General features: G+C 46.5%; 13 protein-coding genes across 13 annotated transcripts; 5 read left to right on the top strand and 8 right to left on the bottom strand.

Annotated features, from left to right (window-relative positions):
- Positions 1 to 564: 564 nt before the first annotated feature.
- N7479_001396 (Major facilitator superfamily domain general substrate transporter) lies at positions 565 to 2,443 on the bottom strand (the record flags this gene model as incomplete). The annotated part of the gene is made up of 5 exons (XM_057249093.1): positions 565 to 792; positions 864 to 964; positions 1,023 to 1,422; positions 1,490 to 2,158; positions 2,222 to 2,443. 5 exons carry the CDS (start codon positions 2,441 to 2,443, stop codon positions 565 to 567), a joined length of 1,620 nt encoding a protein of 539 aa, XP_057113525.1.
- Positions 2,444 to 3,179: 736 nt separating this feature from the next.
- Positions 3,180 to 4,033, bottom strand: N7479_001395 (uncharacterized protein; the record flags this gene model as incomplete). Its single annotated transcript, XM_057249092.1, has 4 exons — positions 3,180 to 3,383; positions 3,435 to 3,718; positions 3,800 to 3,899; positions 3,959 to 4,033. The coding sequence occupies 4 exons, from the start codon at positions 4,031 to 4,033 to the stop codon at positions 3,180 to 3,182; spliced, it is 663 nt and encodes a 220-aa protein (XP_057113524.1).
- A 331-nt stretch (positions 4,034 to 4,364) lies between these two features.
- N7479_001394 (MFS transporter) lies at positions 4,365 to 6,046 on the bottom strand (the record flags this gene model as incomplete). The annotated part of the gene is made up of 4 exons (XM_057249091.1): positions 4,365 to 4,513; positions 4,570 to 5,321; positions 5,382 to 5,765; positions 5,823 to 6,046. The coding sequence occupies 4 exons, from the start codon at positions 6,044 to 6,046 to the stop codon at positions 4,365 to 4,367; spliced, it is 1,509 nt and encodes a 502-aa protein (XP_057113523.1).
- Positions 6,047 to 7,867: 1,821 nt separating this feature from the next.
- Positions 7,868 to 9,412, top strand: N7479_001393 (SNG1 family protein; the record flags this gene model as incomplete). Its single annotated transcript, XM_057249090.1, has 1 exon — positions 7,868 to 9,412. The coding sequence occupies one exon, from the start codon at positions 7,868 to 7,870 to the stop codon at positions 9,410 to 9,412; it is 1,545 nt and encodes a 514-aa protein (XP_057113522.1).
- A 630-nt stretch (positions 9,413 to 10,042) lies between these two features.
- N7479_001392 (uncharacterized protein) lies at positions 10,043 to 10,702 on the bottom strand (the record flags this gene model as incomplete). Its single annotated transcript, XM_057249089.1, has 1 exon — positions 10,043 to 10,702. The coding sequence occupies one exon, from the start codon at positions 10,700 to 10,702 to the stop codon at positions 10,043 to 10,045; it is 660 nt and encodes a 219-aa protein (XP_057113521.1).
- An 880-nt stretch (positions 10,703 to 11,582) lies between these two features.
- Positions 11,583 to 12,422, bottom strand: N7479_001391 (RibD family protein; the record flags this gene model as incomplete). Its single annotated transcript, XM_057249088.1, has 1 exon — positions 11,583 to 12,422. The coding sequence occupies one exon, from the start codon at positions 12,420 to 12,422 to the stop codon at positions 11,583 to 11,585; it is 840 nt and encodes a 279-aa protein (XP_057113520.1).
- An 808-nt stretch (positions 12,423 to 13,230) lies between these two features.
- N7479_001390 (uncharacterized protein) lies at positions 13,231 to 14,679 on the top strand (the record flags this gene model as incomplete). Its single annotated transcript, XM_057249087.1, has 1 exon — positions 13,231 to 14,679. One exon carries the CDS (start codon positions 13,231 to 13,233, stop codon positions 14,677 to 14,679), a length of 1,449 nt encoding a protein of 482 aa, XP_057113519.1.
- Positions 14,680 to 16,482: 1,803 nt separating this feature from the next.
- N7479_001389 (uncharacterized protein) lies at positions 16,483 to 17,031 on the top strand (the record flags this gene model as incomplete). Its single annotated transcript, XM_057249086.1, has 1 exon — positions 16,483 to 17,031. One exon carries the CDS (start codon positions 16,483 to 16,485, stop codon positions 17,029 to 17,031), a length of 549 nt encoding a protein of 182 aa, XP_057113518.1.
- Positions 17,032 to 18,601: 1,570 nt separating this feature from the next.
- N7479_001388 (uncharacterized protein) lies at positions 18,602 to 19,539 on the bottom strand (the record flags this gene model as incomplete). The annotated part of the gene is made up of 2 exons (XM_057249085.1): positions 18,602 to 19,103; positions 19,157 to 19,539. The coding sequence occupies 2 exons, from the start codon at positions 19,537 to 19,539 to the stop codon at positions 18,602 to 18,604; spliced, it is 885 nt and encodes a 294-aa protein (XP_057113517.1).
- Positions 19,540 to 19,957: 418 nt separating this feature from the next.
- On the bottom strand, positions 19,958 to 21,436 carry N7479_001387 (ankyrin repeat domain-containing protein; the record flags this gene model as incomplete). Its single annotated transcript, XM_057249084.1, has 1 exon — positions 19,958 to 21,436. The coding sequence occupies one exon, from the start codon at positions 21,434 to 21,436 to the stop codon at positions 19,958 to 19,960; it is 1,479 nt and encodes a 492-aa protein (XP_057113516.1).
- A 449-nt stretch (positions 21,437 to 21,885) lies between these two features.
- Positions 21,886 to 22,906, top strand: N7479_001386 (uncharacterized protein; the record flags this gene model as incomplete). The annotated part of the gene is made up of 2 exons (XM_057249083.1): positions 21,886 to 22,352; positions 22,414 to 22,906. The coding sequence occupies 2 exons, from the start codon at positions 21,886 to 21,888 to the stop codon at positions 22,904 to 22,906; spliced, it is 960 nt and encodes a 319-aa protein (XP_057113515.1).
- A 1,608-nt stretch (positions 22,907 to 24,514) lies between these two features.
- On the bottom strand, positions 24,515 to 24,925 carry N7479_001385 (uncharacterized protein; the record flags this gene model as incomplete). Its single annotated transcript, XM_057249082.1, has 2 exons — positions 24,515 to 24,822; positions 24,886 to 24,925. 2 exons carry the CDS (start codon positions 24,923 to 24,925, stop codon positions 24,515 to 24,517), a joined length of 348 nt encoding a protein of 115 aa, XP_057113514.1.
- An 849-nt stretch (positions 24,926 to 25,774) lies between these two features.
- On the top strand, positions 25,775 to 27,205 carry N7479_001384 (uncharacterized protein; the record flags this gene model as incomplete). Its single annotated transcript, XM_057249081.1, has 1 exon — positions 25,775 to 27,205. One exon carries the CDS (start codon positions 25,775 to 25,777, stop codon positions 27,203 to 27,205), a length of 1,431 nt encoding a protein of 476 aa, XP_057113513.1.
- Between the last annotated feature and the right edge of the window lie 329 nt (positions 27,206 to 27,534).

Genomic DNA, 27,534 nt, shown 5'->3' with positions numbered 1-27,534 from the left:
GATTTTGAACGAGGAGATCAAGGCATCTGGTTCCGATTCCGACTCAACCTTGTCGCTCCTCTTGTACTGTCATTTCGACTGTTCAGCTGGAAGCAACCTTCGAGAGCTAATCACAAACTTCAACCTCTGCTAAGTGTTTTGCACCCAAGAAGTTGCTATTAATGGTAACAATTTAATCAAGTGATAGTGGGTTATTCGAAACTGAGATTCCTCGAGGAGAAGAGCGAAGAAGAAAAGAAGCTGTTTATTTTCCTACAAACAAGCGAAGGTCTCTCAATACACGCAAGCTGAACGTAGCTCTGAAAATTGATTTCTGCAAAAGCAACATCCCCGAAAGATAGAAGACCTGCTTCATCTTTCGTTCTCGCTTTATATTTATTGAAATAATTTCCATTAACCTGCCGGCCGATAAGACCACAGCCTGTCTGTGTCCCATAACGCCTGGCTTTCGACAATCACTTGCAATAAAGATACATATATCTCAGCCCAAAGACTTTGTGAATCGTCAAGGACAAAGGCAGATTTTTAGGATATATCGGCACCATGGTCATCATCCACCGGGACCTAGTGGGCAAATCGGAAGTCCAATCTTTTGTTGCCCTCATCTTTCGTGGTGCTGAGGTAAAGGTGTTTCTGCTCGAGATCCATAGCATTCCAAACCTGTTCACGTTTTTTGTTTTTCTGAATATAGTAGAACTTAACGAAGATGGTGATCAAAACGTTCCATCCCACAAGTGCCAAAAGAATCTTGTTTCCCCTTCGGTAAAAGGGCTGATCATCCGTTCGATAAATCTGACAAAGAGGAAATATTAGTCATAAATCAACCATATGAAAAGAAAGATTAGGGGCATTAGAACACATACGTTGGATGCAATGATAGAACTTGCTTGGGTAATCATGTTATATACTGCACTGCCCACAGTGCGCGTGCGCACAGAACCGGAGTTCCGGGAGACCAGGCTGACTATAAGAAGAACAGGGTCAGAGACTCCAAGGTTTTGTGAAAAGACATGAGTACTGACCATTGATAGAATGAACATAAGGGAAGCCAATAACCAACACTGTAACTGCGTACCAAGTCCATGGACTTGCAGTTGCCGGCATCAGTTCTAGTGCCATCAAAAGAGGGAAAATCCAAAAAGAATAAAATAGCACAATGGCCATGCGGTTGTTGATCTTCTCGGACACCCAAGACCAAAATACCAGTTGAATCAAGAACAACACCGTTGCAGGAATAGTTAGAAGATTAACCTTGAATGTATCAAAGCCAAGTGACCTCAGGAAGAGGGTTAGATATGCTCCTTCGGGCGTGACAGGAATGAGCAGCGTCAGGCTCATCAGGTACATTGGCCAAAGGTCGTAGTCCATGAGTGAGTCCCACATAAGTTTCAGGGTTAGACCTTGACGGTTATGCATGCCACCCTACATTGGTTCGCGGTTAGTTTGTGTCTGGGGTAAATCTTGAAAGCAAAGAGACCTTCGTACGTACCTTTGCTGGATCATCTCGCAGGACTCGATTGACCATGATGACTTCTTCTCTCTCTGAGAACCAACCATCTTTCCCTCGAAGCCAGCTTGCAGTCTGGGTAGGACTCGGAGGTAGATAGAACCAAGAAATGACACCAATAATGAAAGTTAAAGAACCCTCAAGAACAAACAGCCACCTCCAGCCTTCCCACCCACCGACGGCTCGCATGTGCAGAATTCCAAAGGCCATGAACGCTGCTAGTATAGAAGTACTGTTGGATATACAGTAGAAAAAGGCGACCCGCATGGGCAGCTCTTTGTTGGTGTAGAAGTAGGATAGGTAAAGGAGTGCGTCGGGAATAAAGCCACCTTCTATCAGACCAAGCAGTGCTCGAGTAGCATAGAAGCTCTTTTCGCCAGTGACCAGGCCCTGGCAGATCCCGACTACACTCCAAAGAACCATCTGAATGGGAATCCATACGTCAGGGCCTAGCTTTTTTGAGATCATCTGCGATGGGACCTCTGCACACAGGAAGCAAAGATAGAATATCGTCATCCCGTAGTTGTACTGATTGGTTGATAACCTGAGGTCAGTAAGCATCCCGTCGGATAATGCTTGTCCGATATTACCCCGATCCAGCTGAAGGGCAAAGAACATTATACAGACCCAAGAACAAATTCTGTAGTCGAGCTATATTATTGTCAAATGTTAGTCGGCTAATTCGTAATATGGGAATCCTGGGATATTCATTACCCTTCGAACCAGTGTTTTCTCTTCCTTCTCCGTCCATTCAGCAAGTGGATCATATCGATGTTTTCCTTCGTACTCCGGAATAGGTTCATAAAAATCCGGTGAGCTACCTGCAGCCAATACACCAGTTGCTACATCGCTCTTGGTGGTCGAGGCTGGCGTCTGTTGGACTACTGTGACAGATGCCTGCTTCGGCTCAAGGGACAAAGAGCTTTTGCCCGACATTTTCAATCTTGAGTTTGGGTGATAACTTGTATTTTCTTGGATTTGGGTCTTTATATAGAGTACATATTGTCGCTCGTGCCCTACGCCTGATAATTGCGCAATTCTAGCAACGTAGTATGTCAAGCCAACGAGATGTCACGTTGTGTAGTCGTGCTGCGGAGAAATTCTAACAAAAAATTATACTTAGAAGGTGAGATTTGCGCCTCCAATGATGAATCAAATACCTGGTATGTCCTCAATTAGCATGATAAGGGTGAATCTGGTTAAGCAAAGGGGTCCATGCATCACACTACTGCGGACAAAACCATATCAAAATCCTGGTGGGAGCACCAGGGACGGACATGTAAAAAGTATATTGATGCATAATTGAAATCTAAATGAATCTCGATGCCAAAAGAGCGCTTACAAAGACCATCATAAGTGCGAAGCACGAGTCATGCCCAATAGACTCGATTAGAGGTGAGCCTTTATCGAACAAAATCTTGTCATTCAACGCGAGATCGCGTCACCAAGTACAGAGTAGATAATGAAATTACCCCTCTATTAGGTATAGTTAGTTATTGTTTGCATTGCATAATAGGGTCGGGTAAATTTATCTAATATGGCGAGGTATCGGCTAAATTTGCTTTACTTTCCATATTTTAAATTTAAACTATAATTATATAACCCAAGAGGTTGTTGAGGATGGTCGATATTGACTAAATTCAAGTTTCAAACTAACATGCCATGCAAGATTTTAGAGTAAGACTCGGAAAGACTTGTCTAGGCTGGCGTCTAACTGCAGAAAGTCCACGAGACGTCCCAAATGATCAATCCCCCAGAAACCTTCCTTCGCCCCCTGAGAATCTATACAATCAAACCAAGGCAAGCCAAAGGCGCCGGAAGTGAAAGCATCTCGGGTACCCTCACCCAAAACGGCTTTTGCCTCAGTACCTTTGAACTGTAGAACAAGATTAGAGAGGAAAGAACGTGCCCACTACACGAAACATACCTCATCCAAAATTCGCTTGGCGTTCTCGGCGCCAAGCTCACTCTCAAAGAGAGTGGAGAAACCAGGCTGAGTGAGCACATCTGAGTTTCCCTCTTCCCAGAACCCACGATAGATCTTTTCCATGATGGGAATCAGCTTATCGGGGAATTTGGTAGACAGAAGGGAGAGAGCGAGTTGAACGTCCGAAGTGGATGCGGGAAACCCTTCTGGGATGGCTTCGGACATGGGAACCTGGAAGCGACGAGCCCAATAGATACGCTCTCGGTTAATCCATTGGAACTTATCTACGACGGTCAATCAGCGTACTTGAAATATAGATACACATTACATAGTGTTAGAAGAAGAAAGAAGGAAGAGCAACCTACTCTTGACTGCAATGGGAGGTGTGTTTTGACATAACTGAAAAAGGTCTCGCAGAGAGACGGGGACATAGTCAATGTCACATGTCGCGAATACGGGGGATGTCTGTGGACAATTATTAGCTAACTTTTCATTCATTAAATTCTTTGGAACATTCGACTAACCCTCAATGCATGGAATGCAATACAGCTGAAGGGGCTGCCAATGTCGAAATAAAAGATTATTTTAGGAGCAGTCATGATGAGAATAGTATTGTTTGAAGATAGGGTGAAGATTTGCTCATATTGAAACGCTGGATTTGAGCTCTTTGTAAACAAGGGCATGGTTTTATGATTATTCATCTTGGCCGGAAGGTTGAGTTGTGAGGGCTATGTTTCCAGGTTCCCAACAAAATTTGGACCTCAACCTTAGAAGCTGGCCCAGGAACAGGCAACGGCAGATCTTAAATATGTCAGGCTTATTATTCTACAACATAAGGCGGATGAATTGTGTGGATGACATTTCTATATTTGGTTTAGTATTCACTAACATTTGGGATCAGAAAGCATGTCATGTACTGAGAGTATACCATCACTTGGTGCTGTTCTCTCCGGTTTCATATTTACTCATAGCTCTCAATCTCTTCCCGCTCTTGAAAAACACCCACGGAACAGGCAAAAGTGCTACTGCAATAAACCCAAGCAAGCTAGAAGCCCACCCTGTACCGAGTCTGGTGTACACTATAAGACGAGTAAGGATATAAATTTCGATGTCATCATAAAAGGCAGGTACTCACTTTGGACAGTAAACAGGGGGAACACAGCTCCGAGTCCATAACGTGCCAAACCATTTGCGCTCATGGCACTTGCGACAGTGAGACCATGATAAGTATCAACGAGGTACTGCGTTGTGCTGACGAAGACACATAGATTTCCCCATGCAAAAACAACGATTGCAACGACGGGACTTGCCCAGGAGATATCAGCTCTGGCAGTCCATGCAAACCAAAAAAGACCGATAGGCAATCCAACACTACCTATCAGTGCTGGATAGAGACGATACTCGGGTGGTATTTGTCCGTCCAGATGCTTTGAAGCTTTGGGGAGGTAAAGGAAAAAATTGCATAATATGACAGTCACAGTTCCTAGTAAACATCCGACCACAATGGTCAAGAAGACAAGACCGGACTCTTCGATGTTGAAATGATAGATACCTTGAAAGATCAATGGGAAGGCTGCGAAGAATGAGAAGAGTGTCGCAAATTCACAAGCAATGTAAAGGCAGATGAATCCAACAATAGGCTCGGCTAGGAGCATGCGGATAGGGCGGAGTAGGGAAATGGTTAAAAATAGGCGAAGCTGCGAAGAAAGAGGAGATGATAGGGGAAGGTCTAACCCGAGCTCCTTGGCACGACGACGTTGGATCCTAGGGTGAAAAGTCTCTTTCGCCAATGCTATTGTGACCCCAGTGAGGATTGCGAAGAAGATCGTTGTCCACTGTGTCCAACGCCAGCCCTTCCGATTGACGACGAAACTTCCAATGACAGGCCTAGTAAATAGTCAGCAAGACGGAGGTCTGGGAGATAGCCTCGATTAGAGAAATATTGACCCTAGACCAGGACCCAAAAAAGGCGTAAGAATAAAGATAGCCGAGGGTAGAGCGCGTTGAACGGGCTTGAATGTCTCATTGAGAGTTCCGGCTGCAATCGACAGAGTCGGTCCGTAGCAGAAACCAGCCAAGAAACGTAAAACACAGATCCCAGAAAATGTGGGGCAAAACCCAACACCTAGAGTGAATAAAGTGCCCAGAGCAATTGACCATATGTAGACTGGATGTCTGCCGACGGTTTCAGAAAGAGGTCCTCCAACGACAGGACCAAGGGCTAGGGCGAAAACGTAGAGTGACAAGGGTAAGATAGCGACAGTGCTGCCAACCTCGAATTCTTCCATCAACTGCGAGTGAGCAGGTGATAGTATAGACACTCCAACGGTTCTGGATGATATGTCAGATTTCAAGTCACGTTCAAATTATGTGGAAGGATTAACCAACGTGGTAAAAGCCGCCCAACCAATCATCGCCACTTGCAGAACTTTGTGACTTGTTGGCCAGTTGTAAGGATTGCTTGGATCATCGTCCCAATTCCATGTTTCACTGAGTTCTGGTTTCTCCAGAGGTGTGTTGAGCGCGTTTGGGAGCGCATCGTCGGAGGGCGATTGTAAAATCTCCACGGTGCCATGCGTATCGGCCTTCGGGCCATTTTCCAGTAGTATCATATTGATGATATCCTTGGAATGCGAGTAAACAAACTAGAAGAGCTACGGACCGTGTTTTATGGAAGGATAGAATACAACGATAGGGTAATCCGCAATTGCGACCTCGGGAAATTGCGAGATCACAGATTATTTCTCACTAAATCTTCTGCAAACCCAAGGTCGAGGTTATATAATCTCAAATATCTGCCAAGTCGCGTTCATCACGCAAAAGCAACGTTCAACACTCTTTGAGGGGGCTAAAGCGGGGGCTGCTCGCGGATGATCAAAGGTGGTCTAACCTCCAGAGCCCAGTCGACGAGCATCTCATTGGTTGGAGGCGATAGCGCTAACCCGCTTGTCCGAGAGATTTTTTGATTATTGAACATTTGATTATTCAACATCCCTGTGCATTTTGGAGGCCGAGATTGGTTAGAACAGTGATTGGTATGTTGAGATTGATATTTGGCTTGTTGGGGGGCTTTTTCATGGTTGATGTCTTTCTTGCTCTCACCTCCAGTTTACCACGTACTGACAAATAATTCCCCCCATCCACCCCAATTCCTAATAAGAGAGCCTCTGGGTCCAAGGTTTGGGCATAGATTTTGTATCATATGGGGACAAAAAGGAATCTATATTTTGCACATCATCAACTGGTATCACTAGCCAGCCATGAGTTTTTAGCACACCTAGAAGTTCGATTATTACCTCATATCTGCCATCCATCCGGTCACAGCTCATTATACCGATCAAGCGATAGATTTGTAAACATCATGGAACTGAATGCGGAAGGAAGGGAGACAGCGAAGAGAGGTGCCACCGCTATTTGATGGTGTTGGACAAATGCGTGGGTAAGTATGCTGGCGCTAGTAAAATGATCGACAGTGGGCCAGATTGGCGTCGATAGCTCGGTAATGGACAATTGGACATACTTTTTGCCATTTTCCCGGAGTATTCACTGGAAATAAATTCGAAACATGCTCAGATCGCGCAGATTGCAACACAGGTCGGGTTACAAATCACATAGGGCAAGCTCTTTGCCGAAAAGCCAAGCCACTGTCGTGTGTGGCTTTTGCTAGTAACCGCTTGTCTAGCCCAATCAATTCATCAATGCGGCTGCTAACGTCAGATTTCGAGTTAACAAGCCGACCGTTTTTGAGAAACGCCGCAACCACAGAGCTTCCTTGGCACGACCAGTTGTTTCTATCATCTCCTGTTTGGAAAATTTGTGTTGGTTGTATTGGAGAGGGATTTTGCAACTCAGGGAGGGATATTCTACGCTTGTATCCACCTTTTAGACAGGTAAGCGAACTGTCACCCCTTATCTCAAAACTCCACCCTGGGGATGCCGGTAATCCGTGGGGCCGATAGCCGTGAACAAGCGTATGTTGTATGTCCTATGCTCCACGGACCAAAGAAAGCCCCTTGCTCTTCCACATGGAGGCTATACAACTGTAGTAGAAACATTTAAGAGATATTTAGAAATATGCTAATATAGACCAGAGCTTGGTTTGATATAGAGAGATCCATGGTTAGCATAGACAAAAGAGAGAAAAACATGTGAGCCTGAATACTCAGGTTTTGATTTCCAGAATTTCCAGAAAACCCTGGAACACTTGAAATGAGACAAGTCTTACTTTTTATCTCGTATTTCTTCGGAGACTTTTCGGTCTTCGGGCCTACTTATAATTTTCTTCCGACTTCCTCGAGGGACTTAATGCTTATGTTTTTTTGACTTTTCTTACTTGCTTCGAGGTCAAAAGCTTCATCACAGCCCAGACTTCTTCTATTGTGTGACAAACCATACCACCCTCGAGCTGCTACAGAGCTACCGCTCCAGCTTACATGAAGTTCTACCCTAAATCTCGAGTGGAGCGGCCTAGCATCCACCACCCATCTGTTCGGCCGCGTCGATTGGGTCTCCTAAAGGCAGCTGCTGTCAATCTCGTGCTTCTCCAAGTTCTATTCCTTAGTCTGTTCTGTTACATATTCGGGTCCCTCTTCCAGCAGTCAGGACACATTCACAACATCAATGTTTTGTTCGTTGACTACGACGGCGGCCCCATAGGTGATGCGGCCCGTGCCGCGTTCCAAAAGCTCAAAGGACCCAGCTTTCCAACTTTCATTGAACAGCCTGCCTCCGTTTACCCTCAACCTGGCTCGATTGAAGGTGCGATCTGCGACATCGAATACTGGGGAGCGCTATATACTACAGCAAATGCATCGAACGCATTGAGTGCCGCATTTGCAGGTGGACCAGCTGCGTCATCATACGATAAGAACAACGTTCTCACCTTAGTGTGGAATGAAGCGCGCTATCCAACGGTAATTGACTCTGTCCTTGCAGATAGCGCCAAATCATTCTCGGAAGCTGCACGTGTGGCGTACTCACAGGCCAACGGCAAACTGTCTCTGCAGACTATCAACAGCTCTGATTCTGCCGCGCTTGCAGCATTCTATGACCCTTGGAAATTGGCCAGCAACAATCTTCAACCCACATCACAAGGGTCAAGAGTTATCTACAACACGCTAGTTATCATTTTGATCCTGATCCAGGAATTCTTCTACCTGGGTACTATCAATGGATTGTACGCCCAATTCAAACTCTACACATCGGTTTCACCCCATCGCATCGTCGTTGTACGTCTAATCATCTCTGTGGTCTACACACTCATTGGGGCTATGTGTACAGCCGGTGCGATCTGGGCATTCCGAAGTGGTTGGGACGTCAATGGAAATCAGTTCGCGCTCACTTGGCTGGTATTATGGCTCTTTGCGCATCTGAACTTCCTTTTCCTAGACGTTTTCACCATCTGGCTTCCTCCTCCCTATGTACCGATGGCGCTGATATCGTGGATCATCGGGAATATCACTTCCATTCTTCTCCCATTCGAGCTGTCACCTGCTTTCTACAAAGTAGGCTTCGCCTTTCCGGCACATGCTGTCTTCCAGGTGCTCATAGACGTCTGGTCTTCTGGCTGCAATCCCAAACTCTATTACTCGCTACCTGTTCTCTTTGTCTACGAAGTTCTCGGTATCATTTTGAGCTCAATTGGCGTCTATAGAAGGGCTCATTATGCTTGCATCAAACAAGAAATGGACGAAAAGGCCTTCCAAGAGCAGTTCGAAGCCACACTCCGTGAGAAAGAAGAGGCTCAGCTGGCCAGACGGGAAATGATGAATGATTACGAAGGAAGCGGAACCTCGGACAGCGGGGATCAGGAAGAGAATGCCATGCAAAGACGAGCCACAGAGACAACAATCAAATCTCAAGAACAGGCGGACTTGGCCGATATTATCCACCGTGAGATGTCCCGGCCGAGGACTGAAAGACAAGATACCAGACGAGAGAGCACCGGTCCGTCTTTTTCCTTGCCTTACAGAGATTGAAGAACTTCTCGACTTGCTTCTAATTGTGAAAAGCGATCTGTATACTTTAATGCTTTCAAGAAAATAGTTAATTTAGGAAGAGTGTATATAATATTGAAAGAAGTCTGTACACCATCATCGAAGGAAGAATCCAGTAAATTGGGTGGACATAGAGTCGGTCAGTGCTCCCATACAAAGCCACATTCCACACGGAGTGTTGCCCTATGTACCACTAGATGCTTTATGAATGATCATACCTGTTTGTTAGATCAAATGATCCCTGAACATGCATTTCTTGAAATAAACATCGCTATCTAGATCATGTGGTGGGAGATCTAGACAGACAAAGTTAAGGTCCTCCCTAGCATAGGCTGTGTAGCGTAATAGATAAGAACGACATCAAAATCCCTCTTAATGAGATATAGGCCCTGGGTTCACGGTCTGCTAGCCTTGGGGCTATGCATTTCTGACTATCCCCATCTTCCCTCTTCGACATTTGATACATCTCCTTTTTGGTTTTCTAGAAACTGCTATCTGGCCATGAAGCCGGCTTAGTTATCAGACTTCAACAAGATAGCGCAACAAATATCGATTGAACTAATCACTACTATAGAGAGGATGATTCGTGCCAGAGCTGTCCTAAATCTATAATCACGTATCTAACGCTTCCTTCCCCGCACATAGCCCATCAGCAAAATCAGCTAACGGAGTAGCCCAGCTCGGACCAAGGAGCAGGCGTGCGATGTAGTTGTCATCGCTGTGATCCATCTCACTCTCTTCTTCACTGGCCTCCTCACTGGCGTCTATAACGGACACCTCAGTCTCCCCACATGGCTCCTCGTCAAAATCAACTATGATTTTAGCCCATTTTGAACCAAGGAGCAACCGTGCGATATAGTTATCATCGCTGGAATCCATATCGCTTTCGTTGTCACTAGAATCTGCATCGGCATCCCGGTCAGCCTCTTTGTCAACCGTCTCATCCTCGCCATCGACAACAGCAGCAGAGCAAGGAACCATGGAAGATTCAAGGATCATTCGGTCAAGAGAATCTGCAACCATAACGCTACAGTTTATGTTACTCTTGAGAAGAGCGATTTGTCCAGGCAAACCGCTTTGAAGGGTGTGACAAAACTGCGTAAAACGAGGATCTTTCCCGAACTGTGCACAGAGGCGGGCCAGACGAGAAATTGCGTTCAGTCTTGCAATTACCAGAAAGCGGCTCTCGGGGTTGGATCGGAGATCGTCAATTTGGTGGTTGAGGGTGGTGAGCATACGCTCGTGCTGCTTACTATCATTGAGTGGCGGCATTGCAGTAGAGTGTCCTAAGGATGTCAGTATATGTAGTGGGTGGTGCTTACCTAGGTATGGTAGATTGACTCCAGGGTGTTTGTGTTGATCATAGATAAGGTCATTGATGCTGATGAAGCCCCGATAATGCGGCATAGGGACTATTTATATTCTTTTGGTTCTTCTGTTGGTTTGAAAATGTTTCATCCATAGACAAAGACCGCTGTTGTTTATAACAAAAGAGTGAATGAGACAACGTCATCGTTGTGGCCTATGCCATGCGACAAATGTCTAACTGTTCCTACAATGAGCAACAGCACACCCTGAATGAAATGAAAAAAATATATCTGTCAAAAAAATGTAAACATGGGGATCGGATCGATTGGCCAGAGGACGCTTGTTTTCAGTAGTGACCCTTGCAAATTACTTTCGGTTTCTGGAAACAGTGTTCGAATGTCATCACGCTGGCTGTCGCGATATAACGTTGTGACATAAGAGGTGTTGTGTTGATTTTAAATTTTTTCATTTTTTATTTGCAGGTGGATTTTCGTAGTAAAGTACAGTTAGTCGATTGATTAAGCGGTAGGAAGTCTTTCCTGATATGCTTTGGACAAGACGTCGTCACATAGTTTCTGGCACATGTGTAAATGCCTTCTCATTGGCCTATACTGGACAAGTGGGGTCAACAGCATGCTCATGATCAAACGCACGGCTGCGGAATGGGAAACACGACCTAGCATATAAAATGGTCTGGTGTTTTTCCCTGAAACTGGCGCAGTTAGGCCGCAAGACACACCTGTCAATTCTTTCCAGCTCTGTGTTGAAGTCCTTCCGAGGATGTACATTGAAGGAACACGGACTTGGCAGGGATTCTTCGTCAATGGGTGGATTCGGTCTCCTCTCAGTCAGAGAGCTTGATTTGCCCACAAAGAACAACATCTTCCCCAAATGGATACCATTTGACATTCTTCAATCTCGCTGCGGAAATCGCATTTCCACTTTCATCAAAGCGCCTAGCAGGGGAGACGACTACACCACCTTCACCTAGCCACGTGGGAGCAATGGTTATAATGACACTGTTCAGCAAGGGCATATAAATTGGGCTCAAAAGGGATTTGATAACCTGGCCACCACCCTCTATCATGACGCTACTGAGACCGTTGGATTTCAGGGTGACAAGCAAATCTGGCCAGTCAATTTGATGTCGGCCGGTATGCAATCTGAGCATTTTGACCGAGATAAATCTTCCGCCGTACCTCTCCAGCAATGCTTGCTTCCCGGCGTTTGGAATTTCAAGTCCGGTGATGATCCATGGGGCAAGGCCGCGGCCCTCTCTGCAAAGTTGGAAGAGCTTGCTGTTGTCTGAAAACTCCCATCGGGCTGTCGGATCAATCACAACTGGTCTAGGCTGGCCCTCAAGGCCCTCTTGGCCATAACCACCGACTCCTGCGATTCGACAGTTGAGACCGGGATCGTCTGCCACTGCCGTGCCAACGCCAATGATAATTCCGTCATGGCGCGATCGCAGATAGTGGGTCATTGCCTTAGACTGGGGGCCTGAAAGTACTGTACGCGCTCCAGGGGACAGAGCGAGAGACGAATCAAGCGAGGTCGCGAATGTGAGTGTTGTGAAGGGAAAATTAGATTGAGGTACTGAGCCATCCTTGGGCGGTAGGTGGGGCTCTAAAAAGTCCCTATCTGACTCTGGGAACTCCAGCGCATCTCTAGGTGCTGGGTTCATCTGGATTGCTGTAGGTTTTAAATAATGGTTCCCTCAATAATTGCTGTTGGAGATAACGAAGATCTGAAGCTCGGTCTTGGCGGTGAGATCGGGTTTATATGTCGGTGCATGAAGACCGGCATACCGGAGGATTTATTAATCCTTCATGTTTTGTAATTAATATTATATAATCGAGGCTTTATATAAATTGTATCCGGAAGCCGATACAGAAATACAGAGAGTTGAACCCCATTGATTGGACCCCCTATTTTACAATACCACTTGCTCCAACATTATATTGCTGCCTCAGGCTGAGGCAAGACCGACCCACTACCAAACAATATCGCCGAATGGCGATTGGACAAACGCCAAGATGGGACATCCGCCAACAGAGGATCCCTGTCATGCAGTCATGCTCCTGGAATAGCGGGGGCTTTTACGCGATTCCCCTGAAGTCCACAAATCCTCCTGTCCCACCTTGTTTAACCATCTATATTGAATCTCACATACATCATGTCAGATCCACATACCCTTTCGCCTGGAGACCAATCAACCTTGGTGATACGCGAAAGGGAGAAGAAAAAAGAGGACTAGTGCATCGAAGGTCCGCACGGGATGTTTGACATGCAAGTAAGTTTCCAGAATCTGGGGCTAGAATCTCGTACCAGGTGAATGCTCAATGGATGAGAAGATCCGCAGCGCGTAAACACAATGCAGAGATCTACCCAGCCCTACGGCATAGGATCTCAGCTGGGTAATTAGGCCGGTGCTAACACCCGTTTCAAGATCTCGTCACAAGAAATGTGACGAAACTCGACCCGCTTGTACTATGTGCACTCGGGCTGGACGCGTATGCCAAGGGTATACGGCGCCACCCGATAAACGAACCCGTGAAGTCCGAGATGCGCGCACCGCGAAGACAAATGGTGGGGCTCTAAACATTGTGCATGTAGGCCAGCAACAAGCCCAATGCGTTGGCCTGGTCCATGTGGTTGATGGGAGTCAAGTTGGCTTGTCGCGGATGGAACGCGACTATTTGTATTCATTCCGTTCATATACTGCTGGCCAGTGTGCTGGGTATCACTTTGACCCATTCTGGCAGGTTCTTGTTCATCAAGTCAGTGAATCTTGCCCTGAGGTGCGCCATGCAGCTATTGGTATCGGTGCCTTGCATCGTAGATTTGCGAATCCCGATTCCAACCGGAATGACATTTTCCCACTCCGGCAGTCCACAAAGGCCATTGCTTGTCTCCGCACAGCTATGATGAAGGATAACCAATCGGATCCCTCGGTTACGGAGAAGATCTTGGTAGCCTGTGTTGTTTTAGTTACATTCGCCCTATTCCAAGGCGATGTTGATGCCGTTCGCTGTCATCTGCAAGCTGGCACTAAACTTCTCTGGGAGTGGAGAAAGAAAAATTTCAGGAACCCAGTTGCTTCGGTTTTATTACATACATTTATACAACTCCACATCCATTGGGCAAGCGCTACAAGGCTCCAGGATTATATAGGAGGTTTCCCCTATCTTCAAGAACTTATCCATGACAACCTCGTCGATATCTCTGCATATACCGATGAACTGTCAAAAGCGACTCTCCTAGTGTCTGTTCAATCTTGGGCGCTAATGTTAAGTGACCCCGTGTCACTTGACCCGATGACCACCAATCTCTCAAAAGGATTTACATGGGACACCCCTGCAAACAAGGTCCATCGATTTAACATGCAAGTGGAAGAGTGTACTGTTCTTCACCGGAAGGCGGCCTCTCCCACAAAGCTCCGTGCCTTCATGGTCCTCCAGATACAGATTGAGATGATGCAAATTGTCCTCGCCTCAACAAAATTTTCAGGCTGTGAAACAGAATGGGATAGTCTCTTACCCCATTTCCAGGCTATTGTTGATACAGCAGAAGTGTTGTTGAGTAGCTTCGATCAGTTGTCCGATCCACTATTTTCTGCCAAGGAAGGATTCTTAGGGGCCCTTATGTTCTGCGGGCTCAAATGTCGTGATTGGACGGTTCGGCAGAAAGTGTTGGCTATCTGCCGGAAGTACCATCGGCGAGAAGGAATGTTTTCTACCACCGAAGCTGCTCTCCTGTTACAGCGTATGTACGATGTTGAGTCTGCAGGGATTCCACCGGGAGAGAAAATCCCAGAGTCCGCTCGTATCCCCAATATGTACATCGCGGAATTTCCCAACCATTCGAAATTCCAGACCAAAAGTCACATCAAGTATTGTGACAGGAATGGGAATTGGTACAGTGAATGGCTGTCACCATGATGCTTTGGGCACCTTGTTTAAAGGGAATTAATGATTGAGACGAGGTTCATGACTTATGTAAGGAGTATAGATTTCGGGATCGATTTACACAAAACAATGTTTCCGGACTGTCTTGAACCAAGGTATGCGAGGGAAATGTATGTAGAAAACCCCTCCAAGGTTTGTACACACTATTATCATTAGATAGAGTGATCCAAGAGGATTCTCAAAGCTCATGCTAATGTCGCAAATCACAGTGGGACAAAGTGGGCCGTAAGTCGCTCCATCTAGATACCACTGATGGGCTATTCACATAGGTAGGGTAGTAGAATAGATTCGCTGGATCGCACCTCTTCTTGATGAGCACTAAAGGTAGGTAGTTGTACCGCAAAAGTTCGTTGCGATCGGGCTTTATTTCAGTTAGTAGAGTTGTTAATTCCCAGCGTGTGCGAGGTAATTTAGAGCTGATGTCGATTGGAGGGCAAGCTTCCTCTGTGGGACTAAATTATCCGACTGGGGCAGCTCCTGAAATGTGGAATTTGACCACGGCGAATACACACGTGCATTCATTGGTGTCTTGGTAAGTACCGGGGTAACATGAGATAGCCACTGGAAGATCGCGGATCAACTTTCCCGAGACCGTTGTATTGAGGGGCATCCTATATGCTCAGCGAGAACCAACAAGGATCTCCTGGTGTCTCAATAGTGAGTCGGTCGCAAGACGGACGAAAATGCAGCGTGGGCGTTTTTTCGGTTGAATTTTGTAAAATCGACTTCCACATTTGCATGAAGCCTGAAGACTCGCATAGCCTAAACTAGCGAATTTAAATAGCGAGATAAGCTTCGATCACATCGCTGGGCTTGCCTGGAAGATAGACTTGGATGTTGAAGTCAAAAAACCATCTCTGGCGAACATCTTGTTCAAACCATACACCTGCATTTCCCCGCAGGTGTCATGTGAAAGGGAAAGGCAACACGATAATGCTTCATAACAAATGAGAGTTATCCTGCTTCTATCTTAGACATGTCTTGTATGATTATCAAAAAGGCTGGGCAATCACGATAACTTCCAGATTGAGGAGGTCTAGGTTTCACTTGTCGCTGCCTAACTCGAAGGGTAACCCAAAGGTCACACGACACACCTATTCCAAAATTTCGGAAGAGCGTTAGCAACGAAAACGTCCCGCAGAGCTCTGCTGACTATACTATGTTGCGTTTGAAAAATTTCTCGTCTAATGGATGCAATAAATATTTTAAATACCATAACAGGGGTTGAGGGTTCGCCCAATTTCAATCCAGGCGGCAGATCAAAGTTAGCGCTGTGGATGACTTCTTTAGTCGCCTTGAGGCCGTGCCTAAGTACACACCCAATAAACAAGCAATTCCCTCATCACAGGCACCACTCACAGGAAAATTGACTCGTCCAAGAGTGTTATTGAAAAATAGTTTCACGGAGTACTCGAGGTGTCCCACCAGCATAAGGGGTGAGTTTCTATCATACTCTTAGATAATCGCCTATATCTAATTAGGGCTGTGTTGCGTATTGACCTCCTTCCAGCCCCGCCAAGGTCGTTTTCCAGCCTGACAGGGTCCCCTAGCCTTCTCTCTTGCGCGGAGGTATGCAGTAGATCAAATAACCGTAGCCTATCACATTCATTCCGAGTTAGGATGTACACAAATAAATGAGCGGAATGACTCCTTATGAGTTCAATTCCCAAAGATTTATTCACTATGAATTTAATGTGAGCTACATCGGAGGGTCCCATCTATCATCACTTACTGGGATTTTACTTTCACTGTCGCGGCCTTGTTAGTCCCGTGACTATGGAAAGACTTCCTACCCCAAAAGGCGTAGTAACCGAACTCTCAGTGAGCGACCTCGTTGCTATAACCTGGGCAGGAGCAGGGCTGGGGATACTCTTTACGTCTGCTCGCATCGCTGTCCGAATCGTGTATATGAAGCGTCTACTAGCAGATGACTACTTCATGCTACTCGCCTTGACATTTTTGATAACGAACGCAATTTTACAAACCCTTCAGGCACCACATCTCTATTATATGGTCCTCAACACAACAGGGCCAGATATTGTCCACCATGGACTTCGCTACACCTTTTACGAGTTTGCGATCATTGGGATCTTTTGGTCCGTCTTATGGAGCGTAAAAGCCTCCTTCCTGGCGCTATTCTGGATGATCTCTAATGGGCTACCCCGGTACCGACGGGTCTGGTGGGCGACTGTTGTGTTCGCAGCCCTAGCATACATCGGATGCTGGGTTGCGTCGGTGTACACCTGTCATCCGCCATCCAATTACTTTAAGTTTGGTAGAAAATCTTTCATCTTTTTGAATTTCTGTTTGTCTAACGATTCGTAGGAAAATGCACAAAGCCAATTGATCAGACAGGATCTGTCATCTCCATATCGTATAGCACTACAGTGGATATTGTTACAGACTTACTGAGTACAAATACCCCTTCATCCCTCTATCATATGTTGAATTAACACTATTAAACAGTCATGTCTCTCCCGCTTCGCATTCTGTGGGAAGCAAAGATAAACCTGCAGCAAAAGATCGGGTTAGCGGTAGTGTTCTGTCTTGGATTTGTAATTGTCGCAGCAGCAATTATACGGGCAATTGCAATTACCGGAAAGGCATACTCAGATCAAGCAGCACTTGCAGTATGGGGTGTGGTCGAATCTTCAATCTGTACGTTTATTGTTAGCACATTTACGATGGAATCCTAATGATATTCGAAATAGCTATCATAGTCGGATGCCTACCTCCATTCCGAGTTATCATGTCCACCAATCCAAGCACTAACCAGTCTCCTTACGGAACCTCTGGTGTCAGGCCCAATTCCTATGATCGAAATCATTCCGCACGTAGGAACCACCGTTCCGACATAGCCAGCTGGAGTGAACCTCCGTTGGCATTACAGGATCTTGGATCTTACCAAAATGATCTAGATTACAGAATGTGTGCACGGGATGTGTATATAAGTGGCGGCCAGAGAGCTGAGCGATCAAATAATGTCCTACCTAGTGTGTCAGAAGAGGCGCTTAGAGGGGATATAAAGATGGTACAAGAATTTGTGAGCTCAATGTTATTATCTACGATGTATAGATTTTCAAATTGAAAGACACGAAGAGCTGACTTAAACGTGTTTACAGAGCGTGATATCTTCGAGGTGATGCTTTTTGTATGTATGCGATGGGTATAATACAATACAATTTACCTTTGGGGGCCGTACGGGAGGGGGAAAGTTCCATATTCTTCTTGGAAAAAGGGGACCCAGGTGGTCATGGGTGGATTAAGGAGCTTCCGTGTGAAGGGAGACAATTTGGAGGTAGAAAAACACAAAATCTTCTAGATGCTGAAGACTTTTTGGCCCAGGGGGGGGGGGCGCAATTTTCAGATCCAACAAGCTTCAAGGCCCCTATCAGTGGTGGAGCTAGCACTGCGACCTCGCGGCGTCAAGATACGTGCTAGTGGCAGGCTCCTAGACTTTACGGAGTCATTTGCTGTCGAATCCGGGAATTCCAATTCTTTTGAACAGTGACTTAACCTTTTCGTTTTCTCTAATTGCACTTTTCGACTTCGTAGCAACCACAAATATAAAAGAGCGTACGGAGTATTCTTTTACTATCAATGCATCTGGTCCTAATATTTTTCTGCCCGTTGATGCCCTGTCTTGACACGTGCTAAATCAGGCAAGCGCCAAGGTTGAGCTCCGGAATCGCCCCGGCCCCGGCCCCCGGGGCCCCCAACAATATTACATAATATAACATCTGCGTCCCGAGGTCGCCCGCTGTAGTCCTCCCCAAATATGTGTGTGACTAGAAGTGCTCATTCAATTGACTATGCTATAATAAATTATAAAATCATGTAGACGAAGAGAATTACTACCCCGGGATTATACAACTAGGCCGTGTCCTTGCGATATTTACTCCTTCCTAAACAGTCGCGTAAATTTATTCGCGCTCGTCTTCCCCGCCTTCCTAACCTTACCCTTTCCCCTGTGAAGCTCCCGCAGTCGCCAGAGCATCCCCAGAGTACTGGCCACCACAATACTTTCCCCAGCGGAGCTCTGACTAGGAGGAAGAAGCAGCATACCCTCGCTGTGCGGCAGCGAAAACGAGTCGTCGAGCCCGATGTGATAGTAGACGGCCTGGATATCAGCACTGCTGGATCCTTCCTGCTGCGATACAGGGTTGCGGACAAGTGTATACCGCAGGCGCCCGTGCTTGCTGGGATGGATCTGCCATTGGAAAGTTGTTGGATCATTGTCGCCATCGGGGACCTTGAAGGTGAAGTACGGGTGTTTGACAATGCCGGTGCGAGTCGACGAGGCGGAGATGGGGTATGTGGTCGAGATGGATATACTGGTTGCGCCTGGGCTGCCCGAGGTTAAGACTGCAGCTTCATCTTCGGTGGTAGATATCGCCCTATAGGTATGAGTATCACGTGTTTGGTGACATTGAGAGAAAGTGTAACGTACAATTCTATCTCGGCCGAGGATGAGGGTGCTCGGAATTTCACCGATCCTACTACCTCTTCTCCATCTCCTAGACCATTGAAGTCCACATTGTACGAGACGTGGATATCGTCTGTTCCATCGCCCCGCGGTTTTGGCATAACTCCCACGGCTACTGCGTATTGAGTGCACCCGATGGGGAGTGTGCCCGTAGCCGCGGTGTACTGGGTGGTCATATCATGGACGTCCAGGTGAGCTGTTTTTCCGTCATGACGAGGGATATATAGCGCCCGTGACAGGTGCGTGAGAGCCGCAGCATCTGGGTGTCCGATTTTCGAGGCGGCGGAGCGGGTAATTTGGTTGCGCGAAGTGTATTGTTCCCAGCCGGGGACGCTTGATTCAGCCATCCTTGCTTATTGAAAATATTCTGGGGAAATGGTAGCTTGGGATATCAGTGAAGGAAGGGTTTATGCGATTTGCACGATCACTGTGGTATGGAGGTAAGGTGGGGAATCAGAGGTATATACGGGGTATATATTTGAGTTCATGTAGATGTCTGAGCAGCTGATCAACGCCCGAGGCTGCTTACCTACATGTATATTGTAGGTATTGGTGTAATGGTGGCGATGGCATTGACAAAAGCAATTCAAGGCTCTAGGAAAGGGGGCTAGGACTAGCGCTAAAAAAAATGGGGAAGAACTAGTGTTATACAAAGTCCATGTTCGGATGGGGTAGGCTCCCCGGATATTATTTAGATGGAATCTTTCAGCCGTTTAAATATGAAGGCGACATCGTAGGCCTGGAGAGGAAAAAGATAATCAACCATCAATGATGCTCCTTGCTCCATTTAATCTCTGCCTCTTGTAGCTGCAAGAAAATTGACTGTTTCATCTGCCAAAAAAATAGCAGTTTCCTACCACTAACATCCGCTGCCCGGTATGGATTCGCCCCGTGATCCAGCAAGGAGCGAACTATGCCCTCATTGTTGCAGTAAATGGCATATGTAAGCGGAGGCTGGTCCAAAAGATCATCAATATCCGGGTCTGCGCCATGTCCTAGTAACAGGTTCACCATCGCTTCGTCAGATTTCTCCACAGCCCAGAACAGGGCGCGATCATACAATTTGTCAGCTCCACCAACAGGGCGTTCAGTACACTCCACATTTACATCCGCCCCGTACTGCATGAGCAATTCCGTGAGCTCTAGATTACCACGCTGCACAGCAAAAAGAAGAGGTTGTACCCATTCCTGGTGATGACCCCACGTCTTCGGTATCTCGGATGAATAGAACTGAGGGAGTGCGCCATTTTGGAGTAATATCTTTGCAACTCTTATATTCCCCTGTGCAACTGCCAAAGTCAACGCTCTGGTACGGTGAAAACGCATAGTTCCCTCAACCAAGATCCGGACGACTTCCTCATGGCCCTCGCTCACTGCGATCGTTAAGGGTGAATGCCACTCTTGCTGACCGAAAATCAAGTTCGGATCCGCACCGTATGCAAGAAGCAGTGAGACCAAATCCCCCATTCCGTTGGCCGCAGCCATAAAAAGCGGAGTTTTCTTAAATTCACCGAAGACGTTTACTTGCACTTCATGCGTGAACAATAACTGGACCACCGGGGCCCGCCCACCAAGAACTGCCGCGAACAAGGCCTCTGTCATCAGTTCTTCTTTGTCGGGCTCATCTTTATCAAGATCATCCTCATTTCGCATAGGAGTCGACACAAGCATATCGACAACATCTACATGCCCTTGAAATGCTGCCAGCCATACAGGCCGGTGGCCTACCAAGCTCCGGATCCCTTGCTGGGCTCCGATATCTAGCAAGTATTCGGCTAGAGAAGTATGGCCGTGGATAGCAGCAAGTGCCAATAGCGTGAATCCATCCGGGTCACTTATATTGGACTTCACTCCGCGGTCAATCATATATCGGACAATATCAGTATGACCATATTTCGACGCTAGTGAGATCGGATGCGACTGAAAGTCTCCGAAGCGATGTGGGGCCTGGCGTCCGAATTGTTCCCTGCTTGGACCCTGTTCTCTCACTTCGCCCGTCGGCTGTTTTTTCGGTAGTGGGGCGCCGGCATCTAGCGCATTTTGTAGCGTATTCATCCGGCCATTTTGGGCCGCCCAGTCCAAAGCAGAGCTGTTGAAATGGAGCACATTGTATTTGTAAAGGTAGGGGTTGCAAATCCCATGGAGGCGGCGGTTTGACCGAGCCAAGGCAGCGATAGATGATTCAGATAGTAACTGCGAGGTGATCAAGAGAATCAATTCAGCCGGTAAATGTTCGATGGACATTCTCTGGACATTCTCTGGGGATTCTCTGGGGGAAGTATGGATTGTGGAGAGAGGGGGAAATGATGGTCGTACCACATGATGGAAGCTTCTAAGCCACGAACGAATTAGATTGGCACTAAATTACGGAGTAGAATCAGCCTCAATTCAATCGATTCATAATTTATCCGGCTTATACGGATTATTCCACTCTTTATGTTCTACTCCGTATACGACGTTGCACTATTAGTTCACGCCCCACGCTAGTCCAGAAAGTATCACGCCCAGCCCAACAGGATCTGTTCGCCCAAGAGTGTCTACCAATTATCCCTTCACGCTTCGGGATTATCTCCACGAGACCCGACCCCTGTCCGCGTTATAAGGGAGCCTCAATCCCCGGTTTATTTTGATTATATTTTGATTCTCAATTCCCTTAACGAGTGTAGTTTTTGACTTTGATCACTCTCGCAACTATGCCCAGCATCACCATCACTGATGGGTACACCTTCAATAATTGGGGTCCGTTGACCACCACCTTCACCGCGCCCGCCAGCTGCGCAACTTTCAATGATTACATCATCAGATCGAAGGAGCCGATTGTTCTCTCTCAATTTGCGGCGCAATGCTCTACAATTGGTTATTATCATGATTGTATTCCGACAGGCACCACTTCCCTACCTACTTCCCAGAGTATCGATCCGTATACTATGTACGATCAAGCATACTACTCCCCGGGCCTACATTGTCCGTCTGGATGGAAAACAGTGGGAGTTGCCGCCCGTGATGGTGACAAGTCCGTAAGCTCGTCTGGGGTTTTAAGTGTCGCGAGCCCTACCGAAACTATCACGGGAACCGTCGACATCCCGAAACAACTAAACCCAGTTACGCTGTTAGGGAAAGTTTTGGACCCAAGCGAGACTCTGGTGATTTGTTGCCCGAGGTATGTGTCACGTGGAATCCGCTTAACGAAAGCTTCATAACTAATTCTGTTCGTTTTCTAGTTCTATGACCGCAGACCTTGATGTCGGCGGCTGTTACTCAACTGCCTCTGCTTACAAGCCCAGCATCGGGTGTGCTGCTAACCTTCCTATTTCGGATTTTGGCACATCCACAAAAACCCACGTCGTGAATGGGACTACCTCGACCGAACTCCTTCTTTCCCTTACTTCTTCCCATCCCATGACTGCTGTTACGACAACCTTCGCGGCTTCAGATGTGAATGACTATATCGCACTCTCTGTTCTACCTATGATTCCACTAGTGCACCATCAGTCTGACCTTAAGGACCTTAATGAAACAGGAACATCTGGAGCTGGGTCCACAAAGACCGGCTCCATAACCGCTGCATCCACCACGGCTCCCTCTACGTCTACGTCTACTCCGAACTCTGCGGCAAGAATCGCCCCAAGGGTCAACTTGTTGAATGGACTTGGTAGCGTCCTAACTGTATCGCTCGCTGCGTCTGTTCTAGGTGCGGCTGTCATCTTCTCGTGATACATCATTTGTAGTTTGAGAGTCGCCTATAGGCACCATGAAACTCCATCTAGCCCCTTCAAGACACGCAGTTCTCAAGGATGACTTTTGTTTAAATATTCATATGTAACACAATGTCGCTTGAAATGTATTCGAGGGCGAGTTTGGAAGCAGATACACCAGCATCTGAATTGATAGAAATGGGCCGGAGTGAGGCGGACTGGGCGTATTTTAAAAGAGCTATATGCGCTGCATGGGATGCACTTGATCAAGGTGTAATTGACGATTTGATCCGATCTGTACCTAGAAGATTACTTGCTACGCGCAGAGCAAGAGGTTATTACACCAAATATTAAATGCATTGAATTCTTTGGCCATTTACCTACATTTTAATACTAATTTATATATATTTACTGCGTTGGTGGTGTAGATATATATAGTTCGAAGTGGTTATATATATTTGATGGGGTGCGGGTAAAATCCGGTTGTCGCAGGACTTATCCATGCTCATAGAGTGTATGTCATCCAATAAGTAGAAGAGTTTCCAGTCTACTTGCGCTATTCCGCTTTTCTCGGAGCATGTGTGGAGATCCAATCAATCAGGGTTTAATAGCACCCCAATAATTATCTCAAACTCGATCTCAAAATAGCAATCTAGTAGGAATAATTCTGTTTTGCTGTGCATTTGCCAGAACTGACCATATTATTATACGTGTCTCCATCACAAAACTCTTTGTTGAAGTGGTATGTCGCGATGAAATCTCATACTCTATTAGTTCTTTCAGAATTATCGATCATTAATGAAGATTCTAAAGAGGATAGCATTGCTGATTTGATCCACGTCGCTTATTCTAGTTCCAGACACCAGCCTTTGTTATAAGCATAGGGTTTAATAATGTGTTGAATAAATGATTGGAATTCTTACAAAGTACGACAATATCTATAGCCATTGGATCAACCTCGTTCTGGACGGATTGGCGAGTACACCTAACTGTGTGTCCGTGCTTATCGATATCGGTCGTAGTGCAAGGGTGCCAGGCACTGTAGGACGAAAGTATAACGATACGCGCGGAGGACAATTGGTGGATCTAGGTATCTAGCAGTGCTGACGGAGCAATGATGAGGCTAAATCGATAAAAGGGTCCGAAGTGGTACACTACATCATGACAAACGAGCGTGAGAGTAGTCAGAGGTTTCCCAAGACCGCACGAGTCAGCTGAAATCCCTCCGCCAAGGGGGTCAACCTCCTGTTGGGACATACAGTCAATTCGCGCTATCTCACATGGCTTTAGGATACTAGTAAGTAGGATAGGGTAAGTGGATGCAGAGGTAAACACACCTTGCCCATTTGTACTTACTAACAGGCCCTTGCATTTTTGTACAAAAATTACAGACCCTCCTTACGGCAAAATCCATGGTAGGAGTAATCTCAACATACAGATTGCACAGGTCTCATAAGATGAGTTTGTAGGCAAAAACAAAGTCTTTCTTGCTGTCGATCCCGGTGCCATGATATCGCATGTCAATCCACTGGCCCCACCGCTTACAGAGGTTCTCTGGTGTCCTACTGCCGGAATATAGGCGGTTGATCTTGAGCTAGCCATCTCAGGTGTTGTCAATACCAGTTATCTAACGAGATATCTCAGAATTGAGCGTGTGATGCAGATAGTTTCGAATCGACATGTTTTTTTGTTCCCAAAGGCGAAGGTTGTTGCCAAACTGTTCGTCAGCGGAGTTTGGCTTTGATTCTTCGGCGGTAAGCTCAGCGGCGGCAGCTCCTGCTGTAGGAATTGGGCGGCCTAATGTGCCCTCGAATAGAGCACAGTGAATTGGTGTAGCATGGCCCAGAACCATCTCAAATCGGATCCTCCAGCGGGTCCAGTTGGTCGTTCTGACCAAAGTGGGAATGTGAGAGGCGAGGTCTGGAAGGTCGAGTCCTACTCAAACCGCGAGTTAGCCAAGTCATGTTACCAACTCATGGAGAAGATTTCCATCTTCACTTCCAGTCGTCGCTAGACCAGGTCCGGTAGAAGAGGACATGGTTGGGGTTTGAAAATGCGGTGGGATGTAGAAGAGATGACGCTAAGAGATGTGAAAGGCATGATAGAAGAGCAAAAAGGAAGGAGAAGTGAGTGGGGGGAGAAAGTTGGAAATATAAAAAGTTGAAACAGAGTAGTGGACAGTAGTTGACAGTAGTGGACGCAGCAAGTCAATTCCTCTCAATTAGGAAACAAGATTCGTAACTGTCAGATTACATAGCTCGTAGAACCTAGCTTCTACAACTCTCTACTCGATCAAGCTACTAACATTACACCATGCACTTCGACGTAGCCGTCTCCTGACAGTAACTAATGTTACGGTGGATGTTCGAACTTCCATCTCAGCCCTACGTACATAGGGAGAAAGCCTCTTCATCTAATGAATTGTTTCGAAGCAACCATGCACCTAAATATCCTCCTTTTTGGGCCTCGCATTTCTCTTCTACTATTTACAGTCCAACCAACAATGTCCCCACGGGGTAATTATTCAGACCCGAGTTAGGTTCTTGGCGAAAAGCTTGCATCGGCGATGCATACAAACAAGGTTAGGCGTGAACTGAAGATATTCAGGCTAATTGTGGTTTACTTGAGGGGAATAAGCAAGCCACAGGCTAATCATACAACATTTAAACGGTCCTTTAGCCCAGAATCGTGACAGTTATTCAGATAATTGGCAGGATTCAGGAAGAAAAATGTAAGGAAGCTTTTTTTTCGGGCTGGAGGAACGAAGTGACTGCTAACCATTGATAACCAGTTATTTCACTGAATAGCTACTAGTTCTGCCTATCTGGTACTATAACTTAAATATTAACCTTGAAAGTCTCATATCTAACACAGTCAACAACAAAGAATGTCTCCATTCATTCAAAGTTTGTTCTGCCTAGCAACAGCGGTGTCCTACACCCGGGCTGCTGTACTTTCTTCCAGCAAAATTGCAACAGTGTCAGTCAACGCAAATGTCAAGTTTCAAGAGCTTGATGGGTTCGGCGTATCGCAAGCCTTCCAACGTGCCGGAGACATCTACGGCAAGGAAGGTCTCTCTAGCAAGAATACCGAACATGTGCTGGATCTTCTTTTTAGTGTCGACAAGGGCGCTGGGTTTGCAATTCTGCGCAATGGCATCGGTTCCAGTAACAGTTCAACAAGCAACTTCATGAACTCCATCGAACCCTTCACACCCGGATTACCGAACGCACGTCCGCACTATGTTTGGGACCGCAATGACAGTAGCCAGTTTCCGCTAGCCCAAGAAGCATATGACCGGGGTCTTGTCAGTCTTTACGGCAACGCGTGGTCTGCACCTGGATATATGAAAACGAACGGAGACGAAAACAATGGCGGATACTTGTGTGGAGTGACCAATACTTCTTGTGCATCAGGAAACTGGATGCAGGCATACGCAGACTACCTAGTCCAGTGGGCACGCTTTTACAAGCAGTCTGGCATCAAGGTGACCAACATCGGTTTCTTGAATGAGCCTGGATTTGCCGCGTCGTATGCTGGCATGCTATCCGATGGGACGCAGGCTGCAGAATTTATTCGTGTTCTTGCCAAGACAATTAAAACTTCTGGTATGGATCTCGCCATCAATTGCTGTGATGATATGGGATGGGAAGGCCAAGAAAATATGATGGCAGCGCTTCAGGCGGGTCCTGATCCCGCAGAGGCATATTTGAGTGTTATCACAGGCCATGGATACGAGTCGGTCCCAGATTTTCCCCTCTCAACAAAGAAGAAGACTTGGGTGACGGAATGGGCTGATTTGTCGGGCGGTTTTACCCCTTATACGTTCTTTAAGAACGGTACATCCGGAGAGGGCATGACATGGGCGCGCAATATTCAAGTTGCGCTTGTGGATGCAAATGTTAGCGGTTTTCTTTACTGGATTGGGGCTGAGAGTTCAACTACAGACAGTGGTCTCATCAATCTGATCGGAGACGAGGTCATTCCCAGCAAGCGTTTCTGGGCTTTCGCGCAGTTCAGTCGCTTTGCTCGACCAGGAGCACACCGTGTAGAGGCTACAAGCTCTGCTCCTTTACTCTATGTTAGCTCATTCCTTAATCGTGATGGCAGTCTTGCCACTCAGGTTATCAATAACGGAACTGAAGCGTATTATGTTAGCCTGAAGGTCGACACGTCGGGGCGGATTCACAAAGTTCAGCCATGGGTGACGGACAATGAGCATGACTTAACGGCATTAAAGCCTATTGATATCGCTAAGGATGGTACTTTCAAGTCTATTGTTCCTGAGCATTCTATGATGACGTTCGTGTCTTCTTGATGCTAGGGTCTTGAAGTGGTTGGGGACATTGGATTACGGCGTCTAACTTGGACAAGGAGAAATTCCCCACAACTGGGTTGACTACTCTCTGATCCCAAGCCTAGTTCTGAGCCTGAGATCTTCCCTAAATTTTGTCTCACTGTATTAAGCCCGCCCCTTCCATTGGGGCGAGTAAGAGGGCGATGGTATGCACGTGGAAGCTCTCCTGGTCCTGGTCCTCAGCCTCACCCAATTGGAAATACGGTATCATGTCGCGTCAAATGTATAAATGGGCATTTTTTCTTCTTTTCCCACTATTCGGCCCTTCCATTTTCTTTTACAAAAATTAC

Source organism: Penicillium vulpinum, assembly GCF_028829585.1.
Source record: "Penicillium vulpinum strain IBT 29486 chromosome Unknown utg000001l_segment0_segment0, whole genome shotgun sequence".
Taxonomy (NCBI): domain Eukaryota; kingdom Fungi; phylum Ascomycota; class Eurotiomycetes; order Eurotiales; family Aspergillaceae; genus Penicillium; species Penicillium vulpinum.
This window is presented reverse-complemented; position numbering and strand designations above follow the sequence as displayed.